At 38.0% G+C, this 22274-nt stretch overlaps 1 protein-coding gene across 1 annotated transcript; it reads right to left on the bottom strand.

Annotated features, from left to right (window-relative positions):
- Nucleotides 1-17119: 17119 nt before the first annotated feature.
- Nucleotides 17120-22042, bottom strand: LOC141483992 (uncharacterized). Its single transcript, XM_074179128.1, has 2 exons — nucleotides 20706-22042; nucleotides 17120-20644 (listed from the first exon to the last, which is right to left on the bottom strand). The coding sequence occupies exons 1-2, from the start codon at nucleotides 21286-21288 to the stop codon at nucleotides 17364-17366; spliced, it is 3864 nt and encodes a 1287-aa protein (XP_074035229.1). The 5' UTR covers nucleotides 21289-22042; the 3' UTR covers nucleotides 17120-17363.
- Nucleotides 22043-22274: the final 232 nt, after the last annotated feature.

Here is a 22274-nt window from a genome sequence, read left to right as displayed (position 1 = left end):
TCATGTATCTTCTTCAGATCATTTTCAATGCTACCCAAAAATTTCTGAGCTGCATCTACACCCCTATATGTAACAAATTTAAACAAATTATATGAACATTTTATCAAATAAGCAAATGAATATGAGGCATGGTTGAATGTTTTGATCGTGTATGAACTTTCGCGATTTGGCTCATTCACGTGAATCGGTTCAAGTACTGATTCAAAATCAGCATATACTACAAATAGCACCCTCATTTGTCTATCAAAATTTTCAAATATTAATTTATTTTCCGCAACCATCATACCATATTTATTGATCTTGAACTTGGTGGATGGTGTTGTAGTACTAACGAGATTACAATCATTCATCTTATGATGTGAAAGGAATCTCTAGCTGGAAAACTATATCAAACATCCATCACAAAAATATTTTTTGTGTTCATGAACTGATAGTTGACTAGAAACTAATCTTGAAAAATCTTTGATCCAACAATAGTGACTATTACCGGAGTCATCAGTTATAAGTAACAAATTGACATATCTCCGGAGTCTTCTCTATGAGTATCGCAATGGACCAATCACATCATACTTTATTTTACACTTGTCAAATTCACTTTCTAAACCGTAAATATTAATTGAAATATGATTCCTATCTTTGAATTTTTCAATACTCTTATTATCAACTTTAACCGGAAAATCCATACCTGTAACATTTAAAACATTGGAAAAATGTGGAAATGACGTAACTTTGGACACTCTACCATTTGCAGGATATAATTTTGATATTATAGCCCAGGCAAAACAGAGTTGATCCTCATTACGAACATTTACGGCAGCTTTCCTCCATTCAATGCATTCGAAAAGCTTCACATAGCTTCCTCCCAGTGGACTATATTTATTAATGTTGAACCCGAGAAACATTATTTTTTCACAAGTCCAACCTGAATTACAAAAAAATGAATATTACTATTCAATCTCGTTGAAATTCACAAAAAATAAATACCTGAGTCATGTTCCTGAAATTCAGTCATTTGAGCCACAATTACATCGCGGAATCCATCAAAAACGGCATTCAAATCAGAAGATTGGTCCACTATTTTGTTTTAGAAATTAAATGATTTCGAGTCTCTCAAATCTTGAGGCTGAAGAATATAATTCCCAAAAACTTTCATATTCACCTTGATGCTTTCATGAATCCTGATGGACGATTCCAGTAATTCAATGACCTTGTACCTAATCTCATTAAAAAAGACATGTAGTCAGTGGATATAACCGAACCCTCCACTCTGTATGTAGCAATGCGGCAATTGAATGCATTCTTTATAATTTGAGCACCTTCAGACAATTGAACACATGCATTATTTTTATGACTCATGGTTCTTCGGTGAGAGTTCACTTGCGTCATAGGAATTGTCACATTACAACAATTGCATGTATACATAGGTGTTGCATTGTCCACTCTCCTCCGTTTCACTGAAGGCACTCCTTGGCAACTCTGGAGCTAATGCCGACGAAGATTATCACTATGAGTGAAAGATTTAGCACCTTCACAGGAATACATTTTCTATGATACGTTCTCACTAACTCACTTGATGTAAACTGACATTACCAACACTCGTCCGCTTCTTGAATACAGTCTGATCGGGTCCGTCAAGACGTCATAGCCAACTCAACCTCCCAACTGGACACGTTAACAGATGTCGATACGAACAAACAATGGTCGTTGCGCTCTTGTAGAGAGCAGACGTTAACACAGTCCTCGCCACCTGCGCGTCACCATCGTAAATTTCCCGTTTCAGTGTTCATGTGTACTCCAAAGACTGTATCGTAAGAGGGATTTCCTGATAGTAACTTTTTTATATGCTTTTGTACTTCATCACCATCATCGAATACATTAGGTGATTGTGAATCTAAAGTTGTCAATTGAGAGGTTTGAAGATCCTTCGAGGAAGCCCCTTCAAATTTCGGTTTCCACTCACTTTCAATTATAGTTTTGGCTGTTAATGGTGTAGCAGGCTTTGTTTTCTGCATCACTTGATTCATTTGAGATGCTCCTTCAGTATTGGCAGATATTACTTTCAAAGGTGTTATTATTGGCTCATAGATCCTCTCGAGTGCTGATTGATCACCTAGACGACTACTTTTGATATAATTGAATTTCTTCCGAACGGCATCCGTTGCTTCAATTAACTTTCTTTTTAAACATATTTCATCATCATTTTTTCCCTCCATAATTCACTCCAAGAATTTGTATAATGAAGTGTTATCTCCACTATCTAGCACTCAAGTGATTCAATTCTTCAAGAACGTCAAGGATATATGAAAGCGTCGAATCCTTTTCGATAACGTCCATTCACCACTTCTCGATCCTTATCAATTACTAAAAATCCATATTTATCTTCCCAACATCTCGCACACATATCTTGAAATTGCTTATATGTTACATCTGGTGATACATGGTCGGAAAAAATATGATTGAGATTCATATCATCTTGTTTGAACATTACGATAAAATTTGCATTATCTCGTATCAATTGTTTCGGAACTCGTGAATATGTTTGGGCTAAATAGAAACAATCCACATTTTTATGACGACACATATTGAAATATGATCGTATAACATCCTGTTTCTCGCACATAACATCATCAAAAATGAATATCGAATCAGGTTTGGCGTCTGAAGGCTCTACTATTTCACCTGCATTATTGGCAAAAGTGTAAAAACCCAACCCTTCGATTGGAGATAATACTTCACGTAAATACTCGTATTTAGGTTGATAAAGAGACTTTGAATAAAGATAAACATTTGCGAATCGTAATCCTAGAGGATGCGTTAGCAAAGAAATCATAACATTTGTCTTGCCACAGTTAGAAGGTCCAATAATCAGGCCGCGAATAGAAAGTGGAAGTAAAGATCCGTGACGTTGTTTGACACCGCTTCCCGATCCACCACCCACTTTTTCATCGAAATTATCGATGGAAAATTGCTGCTTCTGCTTCAATATGCGCATTGTATGACAGTTGGAGACTATATAAGCAGGGTTCCACATCGATTCCTTTATTTAAATAGGGGTTATGAGTCGATGCAGATCTACTGAATTGCATTCAAATAAAACTGGTAGAGGATTGATCAATTCCCTCATCAATAATCTACCATTTGAATTACACTTACCTGGCTATCAGTATTGCGGTCCGGGCACCAAATTGCAGAAAAGATTGTTGAGAGGTGATTCGGGTGTCAATCAGCTGGATTTTGCATGCAAAAAACACGATATTGCATATTCACAGAACCCCGATAATCTTGCAGCTAGACACATAGCGGATAAGGAGCTTGCAGAAAGTGCTTGGAATCGTGTCAAAGCAAAAGACGCTACTATTGGAGAAAAAGGAGCTGCTTGGCTAGTTACGAATATAATGAAAGGGAAACGCCGATTTGGTATGGGTTGTGACTCATCTCCCAAGCAGTCACACATTCCGAAGAAAAAGCGTTCTATTAAGAAAAAAAAAGTTAAAAAAATATTGAAAGCTTCTAAGGTGATAGCTTTTGGTTCTGGGATCGTTCAGAAAGTGCGTGATGTTCTACACAAAGCGGGTGGAAGTGAATTTGTTGTCAAAAATTCTAAAAGAGCAGCTGAAATTGCACTCAAAGCAGCACGCAAATATATGAGGGCTGCAGGTGGGAAAAAGAAAATTCGCACACCGCGAATCATACCGATTCCTAAAATTGGTGGAATACTACCACTCATTCCAATTTTTGCTGGTTTATCAGCACTAGGTAGTTTAGCCGGTGCTACTGCTGGTATAACGAAAGCAGTTCAAGCAGCAAAAGCGAGTAGGGAGCAGTTGAGTGAGACAAATCGCCATAATAAACACATGGAGGCAATTGCTATAGGTAAACAAGGAAGTGGTATCTACTTGAAGCCTTACCGCAAAGGATTAGGAGTCTATTTGAAACCTCAAAATTCAAAAAACTCATAAATTTGCTACCTAAAAGAGCTTTCTCCAATATCGACCTCAACTATTACGCTAAGAAAATGACGATTCCATATTTTCGGGGGGTATATATGCGTGACGATTTACCAAAATCAGGACCACTCCGATATGAATCTGCCATAGTAAATTTGGATAGTCGACATGGTCAAGGGACACATTGGGTAGCATATAGAAAAAGGGGAACTTCGATAAAATATTTTGATAGTTTTGGCGATTTACCCCCTCCCAAAGAACTGATTCACTATTTTTATATGGGTTCGAATCCTATCAATACTATCACATATAACTATAAGCGTGAACAACGATTCAACACAGTATGGTGTGGCCATTTGTGTTTGAAGTTTCTTCAGAACAAGACATGGAGTTAACACCAGTACAGGATAGGGAGAGTATCGAGTAACGAAAGCAGTTCAAGCAGCAAAAGCGAGTAGGGAGCAGTTGAGTGAGACAAATCGCCATAATAAACACATGGAGGCAATTGCTATAGGTAAACAAGGAAGTGGTATCTACTTGAAGCCTTACCGCAAAGGATTAGGAGTCTATTTGAAACCTCAAAATTCTGTCGATCTTTCGGCACAATGTGCCTGATTCTCCATTCTATTTTATTGATTTCCAAATCTGCATCGACTTCCCCAATGAATGAATTTTTGAATGAGCGAGCTATAATCAAAATGAGCTCCTGCTTCACATTCATTATCCCCTTATTGTAACCTTCAGCAAAACCCATGAGATACTTCAAGGGTAATTTACCACTAAATACATTGCTAACGTGATCGAATATATCTTGTTTATTCACATCGAGTCCCCATCCTATCGGTAGTAGCGAATTTGCATGCGTTTTTCCGAATGATATCATCGTTTTCATTGTGGTAGTTATGCCGGGTTTTCGAACAACAACCACTTGCTCACCACCCATTTCATAGCAAATTTCGTCGAAGAGAAAGGCGAGAGCATTATTGGATAGGTAGCACCGCTTTGTGGCATCAGATGGTGTGAACTTCCCCTCGATATAAATGTAACTATCTGCAATATCGAGTATGAGATCTTGATAATTGATTGGAATTCGTATTTCATCTGAATTTTTGTAATATGGTGAACCATACGGCTTATATGTATGCTCATGAAGGCTGATGAGGGAATGGTCGAACATGGGCTCCTCGAACACTTCCAATTTATCACTTGTGGTGATTGTCGCCATGTTATTACTATTTTTTATATCGCACCTTCAAGCCAATAGATTTGAGAAAGTTCAGGCTACTAGCACTTATTCTATATCTTGACCGTTTGGCAGATATACGTGGAATGAATCGACTGCTGGATTTTCGCTTCTTTAAATGCACATGATCATAGCCTCCACCAAATACATTATGCTGACTCAACTGCTGCCGCTGCGGCAATCGCTGACTATTGAAGCACAACCCCATTTTTAGAAACGATAATCGCAGAATTTATAGTTCCATCAATGAATATCACCTGCTCAGCGTTAGGAAGTAACAAATACTGAGTAACAATTTGATCAACTTCAGCTTTATATTGACTTTTTTCACAGATGATCATCGCTCACCATCGTTTTTGCTCGATCGTTTGAATGCTTATCGAGGGTTGTTTTTTCAAATCAGATTGCAGCGATTTGATATCCTTATCCATATGCTCATACTTTTTTACAAATTCTACTAATTTCAGTCCAAGCGTAATGAGATCTTCCCTCACTGATACGGAATATTTTTCTACTCCATCTAATTTCAAATTAATTTTGTCAATATCAGTATCTAATTCTCCTCTCATCTTTGAGATGTAAAAACCGACATATCCTCGATTAACACAATCCGTACTCTCTTCAGGCTCTGCTATATTTTTCAAACGTTTATTTTCCATATCAAAGTTTCCATCGGTTGTTAATTTGAAACCAACTCCAGGCTGCCCACGCAAAACAGTATTTGAAACTGCCTTACTTCTGCGACCAAACTTATCGATGCTTCCTTTACTCATTTTCTTTATGATACACTAATGACAGTCATCGATGTTCTGAATCAACGTATGAGAAACGATGATTGTTACTAATGACTGTCGTCGATGTTGTGAATAAATATATGAGAAATGATGATTATTATAGCTTTATCAATTTCAATTTGACTATTATTTTTTCACCATTGAAATTGATCAGATTACCATTATCATCCAATATGCGAAGAGTGATATTGTCGAGGTACTGACGACCACCAGGTCGGATTGGCATATAAATAATATTTTGTGGCTCCTTGGTGAGTTTGTAACCGGGCTCTACATCAATATCAAATTCAAAGATGCTATGGATTTCATCGCCATTCGAATATGCTCCAGCTGTGACATTACAATCCACACGAATAATCCTCACCTTATTGATATTCACGGGCAATGTTGATTCATGTATTTCACCACAATTGAAAACATTGTCATCGAACCCTAGAAGTTCAGCAATGCTGTTTTCATGTTTGAGATGAATGTAATATTTCGATCGCATTTCACATTTCAGAGTGTTGTTGTTTGCACGTAGGAGAAATACTTCGTCGATATTTTCTTCAATTCCATTTTCTAGTTGCACTTCTTTGGATTTCATGAATCTTTGAATCACCTTATTAATTTCATCAATTTCATATGCCCCAGGTGGAATTTTTATAATAGTGGGGGGTGAGATAATTGTCTTCGAATAGCCGATAACATTATTCTTAGCATCTACATTGAATATGGAATTGTAGGAGTAGAAACCATGTAATCCCAGACCATAATTACTATTGGTATCCAATTCGATGGGTGGGTAGAAGTTGGCACTCAACTCGCTAGAGTATCCCGACAATGAAAACGTGCGTGACATGACTGACGAATTTTCGATGATTCATGTCTTTTTATTGCTGACAGCAGAAATTGTGGACCAATCGTCGCTTTTTCGGTGGTCTATCCATATCATTATGTGTGACTACATTCACATCATTCACTTTACAATAACAACAAAAAATTTTTCTTGTAGGTGGACCATCATTCATATCGGAATTACTACTGCTACCGCTGGAATCATTGTGATGCATTTGACAGTACTGATACTTCAAGACATCAATATCATTTTGTAGGTTTTGTGGTAACTTATCCCATACAGATGCAATTTCATGTGATGCACACCCAATCAACACCTCTTTCGGCATATCAGCGAGTTGTTCTTTACTCATTTTTTGTAAAGTGCGTACTCTGGAATATGCGATCAATGAATGACTCATCCTCTTGATACTCTCCCTATCCTGTACTGGTGTTAACTCCATGTCTTGTTCTGAAGAAACTTCAAACACAAATGGCCACACCATACTGTGTTGAATCGTTGTTCACGCTTATAGTTATATGTGATAGTATTGATAGGATTCGAACCCATATAAAAATAGTGAATCAGTTCTTTGGGAGGGGGTAAATCGCCAAAACTATCAAAATATTTTATCGAAGTTCCCCTTTTTCTATATGCTACCCAATGTGTCCCTTGACCATGTCGACTATCCAAATTTACTATGGCAGATTCATATCGGAGTGGTCCTGATTTTGGTAAATCGTCACGCATATATACCCCCCGAAAATATGGAATCGTCATTTTCTTAGCGTAATAGTTGAGTTCGATATTGGAGAAAGCTCTTTTAGGTAGCAAATTTATGAGTTTTTTGAATTTTGAGGTTTCAAATAGACTCCTAATCCTTTGCGGTAAGGCTTCAAGTAGATACCACTTCCTTGTTTACCTATAGCAATTGCCTCCATGTGTTTATTATGGCGATTTGTCTCACTCAACTGCTCCCTACTCGCTTTTGCTGCTTGAACTGCTTTCGTTATACCAGCAGTAGCACCGGCTAAACTACCTAGGGCTGATAAACCAGCAAAAATTGGAATGAGTGGTAGTATTCCACCAATTTTAGGAATCGGTATGATTCGCGGTGTGCGAATTTTCTTTTTCCCACCTGCAGCCCTCATATATTTGCGTGCTGCTTTGAGTGCAATTTCAGCTGCTCTTTTAGAATTTTTGACAACAAATTCACTTCCACCCGCTTTGTGTAGAACATCACGCACTTTCTGAACGATCCCAGAACCAAAAGCTATCACCTTAGAAGCTTTCAATATTTTTTTAACTTTTTTTTTCTTAATAGAACGCTTTTTCTTCGGAATGTGTGACTGCTTGGGAGATGAGTCACAACCCATACCAAATCGGCGTTTCCCTTTCATTATATTCGTAACTAGCCAAGCAGCTCCTTTTTCTCCAATAGTAGCGTCTTTTGCTTTGACACGATTCCAAGCACTTTCTGCAAGCTCCTTATCCGCTATGTGTCTAGCTGCAAGATTATCGGGTTCTGTGAATATGCAATATCGTGTTTTTTGCATGCAAAATCCAGCTGATTGACACCCGAATCACCTCTCAACAATCTTTTCTGCAATTTGGTGCCCGGACCGCAATACTGATAGCCAGGTAAGTGTAATTCAAATGGTAGATTATTGATGAGGGAATTGATCAATCCTCTACCAGTTTTATTTGAATGCAATTCAGTAGATCTGCATCGACTCATAACCCCTATTTAAATAAAGGAATCGATGTGGAACCCTGCTTATATAGTCTCCAACTGTCATACAATGCGCATATTGAAGCAGAAGCAGCAATTTTCCATCGATAATTTCGATGAAAAAGTGGGTGGTGGATCGGGAAGCGGTGTCAAACAACGTCACGGATCTTTACTTCCACTTTCTATTCGCGGCCTGATTATTGGACCTTCTAACTGTGGCAAGACAAATGTTATGATTTCTTTGCTAACGCATCCTCTAGGATTACGATTCGCAAATGTTTATCTTTATTCAAAGTCTCTTTATCAACCTAAATACGAGTATTTACGTGAAGTATTATCTCCAATCGAAGGGTTGGGTTTTTACACTTTTGCCAATAATGCAGGTGAAATAGTAGAGCCTTCAGACGCCAAACCTGATTCGATATTCATTTTTGATGATGTTATGTGCGAGAAACAGGATGTTATACGATCATATTTCAGTATATGTCGTCATAAAAATGTGGATTGTTTCTATTTAGCCCAAACATATTCACGAGTTCCGAAACAATTGATACGAGATAATGCAAATTTTATCGTAATGTTCAAACAAGATGATATGAATCTCAATCATATTTTTTCCGACCATGTATCACCAGATGTAACATATAAGCAATTTCAAGATATGTGTGCGAGATGTTGGGAAGATAAATATGGATTTTTAGTAATTGATAAGGATCGAGAAGTGGTGAATGGACGTTATCGAAAAGGATTCGACGCTTTCATATATCCTTGACGTTCTTGAAGAATTGAATCACTTGAGTGCTAGATAGTGGAGATAACACTTCATTATACAAATTCTTGGAGTGAATTATGGAGGGAAAAAATGATGATGAAATATGTTTAAAAAGAAAGTTAATTGAAGCAACGGATGCCGTTCGGAAGAAATTCAATTATATCAAAAGTAGTCGTCTAGGTGATCAATCAGCACTCGAGAGGATCTATGAGCCAATAATAACACCTTTGAAAGTAATATCTGCCAATACTGAAGGAGCATCTCAAATGAATCAAGTGATGCAGAAAACAAAGCCTGCTACACCATTAACAGCCAAAACTATAATTGAAAGTGAGTGGAAACCGAAATTTGAAGGGGCTTCCTCGAATTATCTTCAAACCTCTCAATTGACAACTTTAGATTCACAATCACCTAATGTATTCGATGATGGTGATGAAGTACAAAAGCATATAAAAAAGTTACTATCAGGAAATCCCTCTTACGATACAGTCTTTGGAGTACACATGAACACTGAAACGGGAAATTTACAAATGGGAGTAGCTGATGTGGAATTTATCGATGAGAAAATTGTGTTTATGAAAAATGGTAAAACTATTGGCTCTTATCAGGGCACTCCAAAACTATATAACTTGATATTCATGAAAGTACCATCGAGAAATATCCCCTCTTCCGATATGACCACATATGGTGATATACTCAAATTAACAAAGGCTGCATATAAATACAATGAGAGAAAACAAGGTCTTCTATCGAATAATTGGAAGAAATATAGAGAAATAATCCTACCATTATTATCCAATGGAAACCCTAGTAGAGAAGGTGCTGGCATGATTAAAATACCCACCCAGAAAAAATATATCAGAAATAAGCATACAGATTATGTTTATTGGAATGAACTCGAAGAATTGATTGATCGCCTTCGACTACTTTGGAGTTCACGACTGGCTGGACATACCGGACATGATAATGAAATATTAGCCATAATTGAGGAATTACGTGAAGAAGGATTAGTCTATTGACCGCAATATCATGAACATGATGTGTGAAACTGGCTCAGTCGATCACAAGCGATCTAACTATGCATACCACAATTGATAAATTTGGTCGTAGAAGAGGTGGTGTTAGTAAACCAATAGTTGGAAGATCTGGTGTTGGATTCATTCTCACACCAAATGGTGATTATGATATTCAGAATAAGCGGTTCCAAAATGTTGGTGAACCTGTAGACAGTAAAGATTCTGTTACTAAAGGACATGTTGACGATCACATTAGAAAAGTCAATGAGACAACTCTGAAGTATTTCCAAGAATTCATTGCATCAACGCTACGTAACATCGGAAAACATATTGATTCAAAACATAATGTGGTGCAAATAATCATTGACAAAAATGCACTCATCACTTCTGCATTAGCTGATCAATTGAGTAATGTGGAAAAGCGAACTGACGTAATAGCTAAGTTGGTTGATACTTTTACTGAGCGAGTCATTGAAGTTTAATAGTCAATCGTTACACTTGCACCTGAACAGTAGAAAAGTGATTCCTCAATTTTATCATCTTGAAGAAGTCTTAGAGCAGTAATATGAGTAATGCAAAATGGCAGGTTGTGAAAGAAATACACAAGCCGGCGCGTCGAAATTTCCCCCGTCGGAAGACAATAATAAAGGGTTTTTCTGACTTGTGGCAGATGGATTTGATGGAAATGCAACCATATTCTAAAGAAAATGAGGGATGTAGGTACATCCTTATAGTTATCAACTGTTATTCAAAGTTTGTATGGTCAAGGCCGTTGAAGAATAAAACTGGTGATTCAGTTACTGCAGCTATGGCAAGCGTGTTAAAAGATGCTAAATATACTCCAAAAAATTTACAATCTGATCATGGTACTGAGTTCTATAATTCGAAATTCTCATCGTTAATGAAGAAACACAACATCAATCATTACTCAACATTCAGCACAAAAAAAGCTGCAATTGCAGAACGAGTAATCAGAACATTGAAGAGTTGGCTTTATAAGGAGTTTTCACTTCAAGGTCATTACAAGTGGTTGAACATTCTTCCTAGAATTACTCGTCAGTATAACAACAAAGTTCATCGTACGATTGGTATGAAACCTGCAGATGTGAAACAGTCTACTAAATTGTCAATGTATGCCGAATCTAAGAGTCCACATGTGAAACGTAAAAAAAATACGTTTAAAATTGGGGATAGTGTTCGAATCAGCAAATATAAAAATGCATTCGATAAAGGTTATACAGCAAATTTTACAGCTGAAATATTCAAAGTTGTGAAAGTTAATAATACAGAACCTATAACTTATGCATTAGAAGATGTGAATGGGCAACCAATCAAAGGCTGTTTTTATGGGCTGGAGTTAAATAAAACGAAAGATCCCAATACGTATTTGGTGGAGCGAGTTTTAAAAAGAAAAGGACATCGCCTCTATGTAAAGTGGCTGGGGTTCTCTGAAGATCACAACTCATGGATCGATGAAAATTCTTTAGTGTAATGACATTATCATGATTGTACTCAATATTAGATAAAAAATAAAAAAATAGTGTATTAAAATTGTTTTATTTATTAAAAACTAAATAGAATAATAACCTTAGAAATGATGCAAGTAATATGTAAACTATTAGTTTTATTTTTCATAAATTCAACATATTGAAATCACTTCAAGATGTGTATGTTAGCATAAGATTTCCATGAATCCTCCGTCTCTCTATCCGCTCTTCATGGGTTAGACACCAGCACTCTCGAAAGTGGACATCTCTGTTGGGGTGAAATTGGCCGACATTCTCACACAATTGCCAATCATTTCTACAAGCACTGCATAAATTGTTCCAACAATCCACACTATATTCACCACATTGTAGACATCGCTGGACTAATGTATCGCAAGTCGCTACAGAATTTATGCATATATTCCTTGAAATGCCCATATTATTACACATAATCTCTTTCGAACATTCTCTGCACTGCTGGCGGTAGTCACTTACTTCTAGAGTTGAACCATTTATCCTCTTCCGAAGTGGGTCTGGATTGCTTGCCACAACACATCTACGACACAGGCCGGTACATGGGTTGATATATGTTTCAGGCCAATACCCATGGCAGTTGTAACACACTATATGTTTGCCAATTTTGATTGGAAAGCCGCGTATTGTCGGTTTTGTATCCCACTCTTTAGGGAAAGACATATTCACTGATAGATGTACAAATATTCAATCGATGAATTTAACTACACTCTCACGCTCCCATGTTTCCCTCTTATAAACAGGTACCGTGAAGAGTGGGGTAGAGTGGAGGGAGCTACCACCACCACTGTCAAAAATCATATAAAAATCGGTGAGTGATTGTAAACTTCAGTCAGTATTCAAGTATCACCACAAGAATACATTAATATGTCTGCCCAGAGAGCTGCTGTGTTAGCACTATTATCTCAGAGAGATATTAATAACCATGAGCTGGTGGAAGAGTTTGAAGACGTTGGACAGATAGTGGGTGTTGACGAAGAAAATGATGGTGGAGATATGCAGTATGAGGTGAATGAGCAAGGTGCAGAAGGTGGCTTAAATATCGAAGACGATGAGGCAATTGAGCAAGGTGTTGGGGATTTAGATATTGATGATGATGAAGAAGGTCTTGTTGAAGAAGAAGATGAAGGTATCGCAACAGATTCGACTCACGAGACTGACGACAGCGGAGTAGTTATTGGCAATGTTGAGTGGTTGAATATCACTGAGACATTGGATGATCCGTTAGATTTGTATTGTGTAACGGATAGCCATGTCAGGATCAAAACGATTGACGGTGAAATAGAGAAGTTGTGTTGGTGTTGCTTCCGCTTTTATTCTGTGCGGAATAACAATGGAGGGTATTATGAGCACGTCGACATTCATTACACCGCCCGCTTCATGGAGATGGGGCAAACATGGTGTAAAGCATGTGATAGGCCTTTGACCAACTTTAGGAGAATAGCCGTCTGTATCATATGTAACAACACCCCACCTCTGGAGATGTAACCGTGGACCTTCGGGTCAACAAAAAAAACAGCCCTTTTCAGGGCTACATTATTTAAACAAAGAGTAGATATCTCATAATGAGATTGCAACAACACCCCATCTGCGGAGCAGTTACCGTGGACTTTCGGATCAACAAAAATACAGCTCTTTTCAGAGCTACAAACAAAGTGTAGATATCTAATAATAAGATTGATCACTCAGTCAAAGAAATAGAATATTTTGAGTGTCACATAATCATACGAAGGGTAGTTTGTAATATATGTATATACCTCTAAAATGTACATCCATATACATATGAGGTATGCACAAATGTGTTATAGAATATGTAAGTTCTCTGAATATCTTATCTTTGTAAAATAAATCACATTGAAAAATGATTGTTTAAGCGTCCGAGTGGATTTGAATCTGTTTGATAACATACTAGCTCTCTCTTATCTGAACAATTGCAGAATTCATGTCAAGATTTGGAAATATAATTTTCATAAGACAATATTTCAAATTCGAGGGGTGTTTATTCAGTGTAGTCAATAAGAGTAATTGGTATTGTAATTCAGAATATTTATTTCAAAGGTGGAAAGGAGAGAGGGAGGTAGACACTGCCCCAACCACGCAGTGTCTCGTGTACACCAACCAAACAAAATGTGTACTCCGAGGAAGGATAAAGGATGGGTGAAATAGGGAAAAAAATAGGGAAAAAAAAGGAAAGGATTACAAGTCGTCGTCGTCGTCGCTGTCATCGGGTCGGGGGAAGTACTGCCACATCACCGAACCCTCAGAAAACGCCATTTCCTCCGCAAATGCGTCGTCGTCCCAGAGATCGTCATCATCATCCGAGCTGCTCGAGTCTTCGGAGTGGTCTTCGGTACTGGTCACATGCAGTACCTGGACCGAAGATGTGGAAGGGTGATGAGGCGTGGTGGTTGAATCGGCCTCCATATCTGGATTCTCCATATCGGAATCCTCCAACTGAAGATCCGGGAGTGGCGCTGTAGGTTCTTCCGCCTGGGGTCCGGTCGTGGAATCGGCTTCCTGGTATGTTGACATGCTGACGATAGCTACTCAACTGAAGATTACATTGAGGAACTCCTACATTTATACTCTTGCACAGGAGGGGGTATAGTGGGAGGCGGAGTGGGGGGGAGGTGGGGGTCGCAAAAAACGCGCCCCGGATGCACCACTTGCATCCGGCCCGGATGCAAGTGGCGGATGTTGAGCGCCCCAGGCCGCGAAGCGGCCTGCTGAGCGATCTCTTCACGATCGCGAAGCGATCGTGAAGCGATCGCGAAGCTATCGCTTCGCGATCGCCTATACAACCTTTCCCTTCGTTACTTATCCGAATATACATTGCTTGAAATTTCTTTATGATACGAATTTTTATCAACATTATTAAAATAATGTTCCAAAGATATTCAAAGATAATGATTAACTGTTTCCATTTTCTAATTAGTTCGTTTTATAGCGAAACAACTAACGTTTCACCGCAAGGGTGTACCGATATAGGCCTATTTTTTTCACTACTACCAAATAGAGTGGTTAGGTTGAATGCTGCCCCATCCACGCAGCATTCCGTGTGCACCAACCAGGTACTATGTGCACTCCGAGGAAAACCTAACCTAACGTACCTGATCATCATCATCATCATCTATAATGATGATGTCAGGTTGGGGAGAATCAACCACCACGATGATATTTGGTGGAGCGATTTGATGATCTTCAAGCCACAGTTGATCCACAAGTTCTGGGCTGGCAAATTCATCATGTTCAAACTCATCTTCGTCTGAGGTTACATCTTGTTCTTCATTCAGCTCTATTGTTGTATCTGAATACCCATCGAATTCATCATCGGGAGATGTTGAATCAACTACAGCAACTTGAATGTCACCATAGGACCAATTCTCTGGTGGGGCAAAATGAGGTTCACTGGTGGAATCAGCTTCCCGAATAATTGGTGTTGCTTGATTCATGATGAACGAACAAGTTGAAGAATATTGAGAATACAATCTTATTTATATGATTTGAAGAAAGTGGGGTAGAGTAAGGGAGGGGGAATATGTGAAAAATAAAGACCCACTAGGTTATTTATTCAAATATTGATGTGAGAATTGGGGAATAAATCCAATATAATATTCATTAGATTCATGATTTTATTTTTACACATTCACATAAATGAAATTTGTTTGAATAATGTTGAGAGAAGTAATGATGAGAGAAGTGTTAAAAGGTTTTAGAATTATACTCAGAGCATTACTAGAATCACTTTTATTTATTCTCTAGAAAAAATAACTATTTTACAATTCACACACTTTCAAATGATGGAAATTCTATACAATTATTCTATTCAACTAATTTTATTCTATATACTACATGCGACTAAAAAATGACTAGAATGAAGGAATAAATACTGCCCCAACCACGCAGTATTTTGTGTGCAACAACCAAAATAGATATGCACTCCAATATTCCTTATTTTATTTTTTCATACATAACATAGACTTTATTAAATAACCTTTAAATTAACATGCAAGTTTTTATTATATTCCTAAAATTACAATTTTTTTATTCTAAATATACATCTAACTTAAACTAAACAAAAATATATTTACAAAAGGGGTTAGGTATTGAGGAACCCCTGGCACATGGCATCCCATTCCATATTTTTGGATGTAAGCCAAACTCTTTCCTTGTTGCGAATCTTCTTCTTGAAGTTTCGCCCTAAGCAAAGAGAGTCGCTTCTCTAATTCAAGTTTCTGGGCCTCGATGGTGGAAATTTCCGACATCAAGGCCCTTTTTCTGGAATCAGAACCATCCACAACCTTCTTCTTCAAATATCTCTTTTTCACAGACTGTGCATAGGTAATAGACTCTTCGAGTTTATTACCCTCTACCACAGTCTGTGAAAGGACATTTTCCGGGACAACCTCTTGTTCGGAATGCTCAACACGTACCTGGGGGGTGACTGGAGGGGGCGACGCATCCCGATGGACCTGGGGGGTGACTGGAGGGGGTGACGCATCCCGATGGACCTGGGCGACGACTTCCACCAAGTTCTGCATCTCCATCACTGGAAGGGGTGCTGTAGGCCAACCAACGTAAGGTGAGTTCTTTTCACATTTTTTGCGAAAAGCACTCAACTTACCACCCCTCCCACCTTTGGCTTTGGATGCCTTCACAGGTGCGGACTTCTTCACAGGTGCGGACTTCTTCACAGGTGCGGACTTCTTCATCTTCTTGGCCCTCTTCACCGGTTTCTCGAACTCATCCCCTGAATCGATGGGCGATAATAGTTCGATGGGCGATAAGAAGCTTTGAAGATGCGATAAATCCGCCAGAGACTCGTCCAGGTCCGGGTTGTAGACATTCAGTAAATCTTCGATTTGGGGTGCTGACGAAGAAGTTTGTCCACTGAATGTCAACAAAGTTGGTGGGGGGTCAATCTCCTCCTCGGGGTTGGTTTGAAGTCCTCGAAAAAGAACTTCAAGTCAGGAGCCGCCACTTCCTGGGTGGAAGTCATCCCCGGTGGTGGAATGGGAGCCGCCACTTCCTGAGTGGAAGTCATCCCCGGTGGTGGAATGGGAGCTGCAGCTGGTGGTGCAGCTGGTGGTTGTACCATGATGTCCTGTAGGACAACCACCCTCCTCCGCTCTACATCCTCCAACTGTCTCTCACTGAGAGTGGTAATCGGGGTCATCAGAGCATTCCTTAGAAAAGACATGATTCTAGAAAGAGAAAATGAAAATATTAGACAATATAATATAAAAAGTATGGAAGTGTGTACTTACATCAAGCTGCTTGGAATTTTCAACTTTAACTAAGTTGGCTGGCAGGTATCTCAGGTTGGCTGGTTCTTTCGAAGGAAGACTGCAATCGAATGATGAACTGTGGCCTCCTCCTCATGTTTTATAGCCGTATGCTTCCTACCACTTCGGGTGGGAATGGGAGTGGGAGTGGAAGTGGGGTAGGATAATTCGTTTGAAATATTCGACAAGTATGAATTTTACAATTTGTTGAACAAACCAGATAATGAGTGAAAAAATTCAATTACTCGATTGCTCTTCCAATAAGGCAATGAGTAAATTTAATTTCTTGTCACTTATACTGTTTTCATCTTTCAGTACATTCAAAAGAATTCTTAAATTTTGTTCGGAACTTGTCTGATAGAATTCAATATCGTTGTGGCCCCAAGGTAATGTCTTGGTGGTATTAGGAATGATGAATCGCTTATCATCATTATGTGATAGCGCGACTTTATTGCACATCAACGTGTAAATATCATGTAAATCACTCCTGAATACATTCATCTTTCTAAATATTATACCGCCTGTTTCAACAATCCTAATGTAATCTTCAATTGAAATTTGATTTTTTATAACGGATTTTTTAATACCTTTTGCTTTCTTTATTTCATCAGACACACTTTGTACATGATATGCTTTCGCACCGGTGCCATGGAAACTGATGATGGGATCACTCGGAAGTTCATCCTTCATATTTCCAATCACCGATTTGCTAACTGGCACATTGAATTTATTACCCAACCTATAGTTAGAAGTGTCAAATTTGTCAACATTTGCAATCATAAAATTATAAAAATTATCCGTCATTATTTTCAGTATCAAAGAATCCGTATCGGTATAGAGAAGAGAAGCTTGTGGTCCGTAATGTTTTTTGATGACATCATAGAAAAAATCATAAATGACTGTTTTCGACATATCCAATATACTGAACTCCAAATACAATGGTTTATTATAACAAACCTTAACTTTATCCATATGTATGACGACAAAGTCTTCCGAAAATATGGATAATGTTTTGAAATTGGGACGAGCTATCAAAGCATTGGCACCCATACCTCTTCTTATGGATTCCCAATGTGTGACAATTCGAATGTCTCTTCTATTGTTTACATTTTCCATCGTTTTGCCAAATATGGAATTTATATTCAATTTGAAGTAACCCTTCTCAAACTTATTAGTAGCCTTATTTCTCAAATTTGTATTTAAATCGATATATTTTTTCAGCCACGGTGACTGATTGAATCTGAGAATTCTATGAGTTTTCATCACCATCAAACCATTACGGACCGTTTGTTTCAAATTCCTATAATGAACGATATATTTCTTTTTATCATTCAAATTAGGAATAAGTTTGGGTATTTTGGACTTTGAACCAGGTGGTATAATACTTTCAACCAAAAATGGTAAATCCGAATGTAGATCGTGTAACTCGACAGGGTAATGCACATCTACTTCAAGTATGTATCCTTGGGGGCTATCATCTGGAATACTATTGATATCCAACTGACATATTTCACTGGCGGTCAACCAAGTGAACCCACCAAAAGGTAATGATTGAGACATGCTGTGACCATACAGATTTGTTGCATCCGAATACATTATGAAAGATGAAGGTTCTTCGGGATTATAATTTGGAAGAAACTGATTGTTTGCAATATGCTTTCTCTCCGAACACTGGCTTACACCACCACGTATACCGTTTTGGAGAAAATGCACCATATCGATATCAGTTAATAATTCCAAGTTGACACCCGTATACTTCAACATAGCATCCCAAGAAAGACCTGGAGAAGTGAAATAGTGAGCAGGATCCAGTTTATATGTATCTAAACTCATATTTCTAAAATTTTCAAAAATATCGCACAACAGTAGAACATCAGATTTTAGGTATATGTCAGAATATTCACCCAAATCTTGACAATTGAATGTGTTCCATACCTGCTTTACTCTATCATAATCCTCATCAGAAACATGTTTTTCATTTAATTTATCATAAAAGTCCACCTTTGATGGTATACTAGAATAATTTAATTTATCTAAAGAATCGATAAAACTGTACGGAAAAACACCTTTCTGCCTCATAAGTTTGAATTTATCCTGTTCCGGAAAATATTTTCTTGTTTCCACAAAATGTTTTTCATCTAAATTGTCACCTAACTCTTGAAGGGAAGCAGCCATAAATTTAAAACTATCGATGAACCTTAATTTCAAAAACTTATTTTTCATCACTCCATTGTGATCTACTATTCTCTCCATAATTATATGTTTCGTGAAGGAAACATACTTTTCTTTAGTTTGAGCAATGACATCAACTTTTGTTTTGTTTGTGCATAACTCTTTTATGAACAAATGACAGTCATACCCACTGAGATTATGAAAAATTATGGGTATAAAGTTGGGCAATTTGAAATTGAGGTTACAAATACTATGTGCAGCTCCATTTCTTTTTTTCCCCGTTAGATGGCAGTGGTCACGCACCTTAATATCACCATCACCAAATGGTTCTCCACATATACCACATGTGGCGGCAATATTGAAATCATGCTCTTCCTCATCAGTCAATGGACTCATTGGAATGACTTTCTTCAAATATTTGTGATAAATATTGGTGACATCAGCCTCCAAGTTTGACACAAACACTTTAGCTGCATCAGCACCTCTATATAGTACAAATTTAGATATAGAATCATCAAAAGAGCACTTTATGAGGTAAGAAAAAGCATATGGTTCATGAAGATATGTTCGATTTGTATAAGAGTTAGCAGGATTTGGCTCATTAGTATGCACTGGTTTCAGAATAGATTCGAAATCAGCATATACAACGAATGGAACCCTCAACTGTTTCTCGATATTTTCAAATTTCAAAATATTCTCAGGTACCCTTTTACCAAATTTATCAACCCTGAAATTTGTGGATGGTGTCGTTGTCGATATGTGATTACAATCATTCAACTGATGTCGCAATAAAGTTCGTTCATTATCAAAGTACAATAAACAACCATCACAAAAATACTTTTTATGACCACGGGCAGATATTTGTGATGATACTAGTCTCGATAAATCCTTAATCCAACAATAATGACTATTACCAGAATCATCTGTAATAATCAACAGATTAACATGACTATTTAATCTACGTTTAGAATAGTGTAACGGACCCACAACTTCATATTCAATTCTACCATTTTTAAAAACATTTTCCAACCCATAAACATTGATAGAGCAATCGTTCATAACCTCAAACTTAGGAATATCTTTCAACTTAACTGGAAATTCCATACCTGCTACATTCAAGACGGTTGAGAAGTGGGGGTATGATGAAATTTCATTAAGTTTCTGACTGGCAGGGTATAAAGCTGAAGTCACAGCCCACGCAAAGCAGCACTGATCTTGATTAAGAACATTCACCACACTTTTCTTCAATTCGATGAACCTTGGCAATTTGATGTAAGAAGACCCTCCGAAGGGGCTATACTTGTTGATATTCACCTCCAAGTACAAAATTTTCTCAATGGTCCAACCTGAAAATATGGGTTTTCTCTATAAGTCCATCATCATCAACATTTTGACTAGATCACATACCTGAATCCCGATCTTGAAATTCCGCTGCTTTAACAGTTAAACTATCTGCAAAACTGCTATAAACCACATCCAAATCATTCGATTGATCAATTACTTCATTGGGACTATTAAATGATTTGATGTCTGAAAGATCCTTAGTTTGCAGACTGTACCGCCCAAACACTTCCATGTTCACTTTCATGCATTTATGGATATCCAACACTTCTTCGAGTAGTTTCACTACTTTCTGCTTAATTTCATTGAAGAATGTTGGGTAATCCATGTGGTGGTTTTCACTGTCCACTCGGTAGCTCACAATTCGACACTTGAAAGCTGTATTGACAATTTTCACACCTTCCCCATATTGAACACATGCATTTGTTCTGTGCTGCAACGTCCTCCGATGTACATTCATCTGATCGCTTGCAATAGTCAAATTGCAGCAAACGCATGTTTGCAGTGTTGGAAGTGCTGGGGGTGTCAACCGTTGCCTCTTCGATGTTGGAGGTCCATCACCATTTGCGGGTGTGCAGGAATCCCGCTGATGACGACGTAGGTTGTCACTACGAGTGAAACTTTTTTTACAATCAACGCACGAATACATCTTGTATATAGAAATATCTACCGTACGATAAGGAGAATTTGAAATGAGTGAAACGTTCACACCACACTCCTTATAAAAGCCCAACTCCTCCCCCCCACCATAACCCAAATGAGAGCTACAAGGTCAACATTCAATGCCACAGAGCAAGCTCAAGGTAGTCGAAGTGACGTACGTCAATATCAAACCCCACACTCAAGGTCAAACACCGCAACGCCGAACCCCACTGTATATTTTGTACACGTCACGATTTCATTCAAGGTCAACATTCAATGCCATGGAGCAAGCTCAAGGTAGTCGAAGTGTCGAACGTCAAGGTCAACCCCCACACTCAAGGTCAAACACCGCATTCAAGCTCATACTACGTGTACGACGTTCAAGGTTAGGTGACGTCATTCAAGGTCGTGTGACGTCTCAAGGTTAAAAGGGGTGGGGGGAGGCGTTCAGTCGGCATTAGCACCCTACTGATGTTCCCAAAAAATTGTTATGTAGAACCTTTTCTTTCTTTTTCCATATTTCTTGTGAAGCAAGACCGTCATCACGTATCTCAACTAGATCGTGTCTACAACATTTTGTTTTGGGGATTTTGAACTTTATTTCTTTAAGTATGAATAAAATATATTTTCTAAGCTTCCTAACTATCCGACTACTCCTTTGGCGCATAATTCCTTTTGCAAGTATATTTTTAACTAAACCAAACCATCGTTCTACTGGAGCATTACTCAGCCTTTCTTTATTCATCAACAGAATGCCACTCCATAGGGGGAACAAATGGCATATAGTGTTTAAAAAAAAAATTAAAAAACTCCTGATGTTTATATTAATTTTTAGGAAAGTTATCATCAGAACCCAAGGTGCAAGTAAGACAAAGTTGTTTGAAAAATTGGCAATAATTAGTTGACTCAAAGTTTCCTAGGCTATCTTTATCAAAGTCAAAAACAAAATGATCTTTATTCTGTTCTTCAGTGAAATTATCCAAAGAACAAGAA

Source organism: Leptinotarsa decemlineata, unplaced genomic scaffold, assembly GCF_025532065.1.
Source record: "Leptinotarsa decemlineata unplaced genomic scaffold, Ldec_3_MD MMD2_tig00004307_RagTag_RagTag, whole genome shotgun sequence".
NCBI classification, from domain to species: Eukaryota; Metazoa; Arthropoda; class Insecta; order Coleoptera; family Chrysomelidae; genus Leptinotarsa; species Leptinotarsa decemlineata.
Note: the sequence above shows the minus strand (reverse complement) of the source record. Positions and strands in the feature narration are given on the sequence as shown.

What these genes read in the sequence shown, in the direction of transcription:
- LOC141483992 (XM_074179128.1), bottom strand. Translation starts at nt 21,288, where the DNA reads ATGTATTCGTGCGTTGATTGTAAAAAAAGTTTCACTCGTAGTGACAAC. An exon ending in ATTTCAAGATCGGGATTCAG is followed by an intron (nt 20,645 to 20,705) that starts GTATGTGATCTA and finishes CCATATTTTCAG; the next exon opens with GTTGGACCATTGAGAAAATT.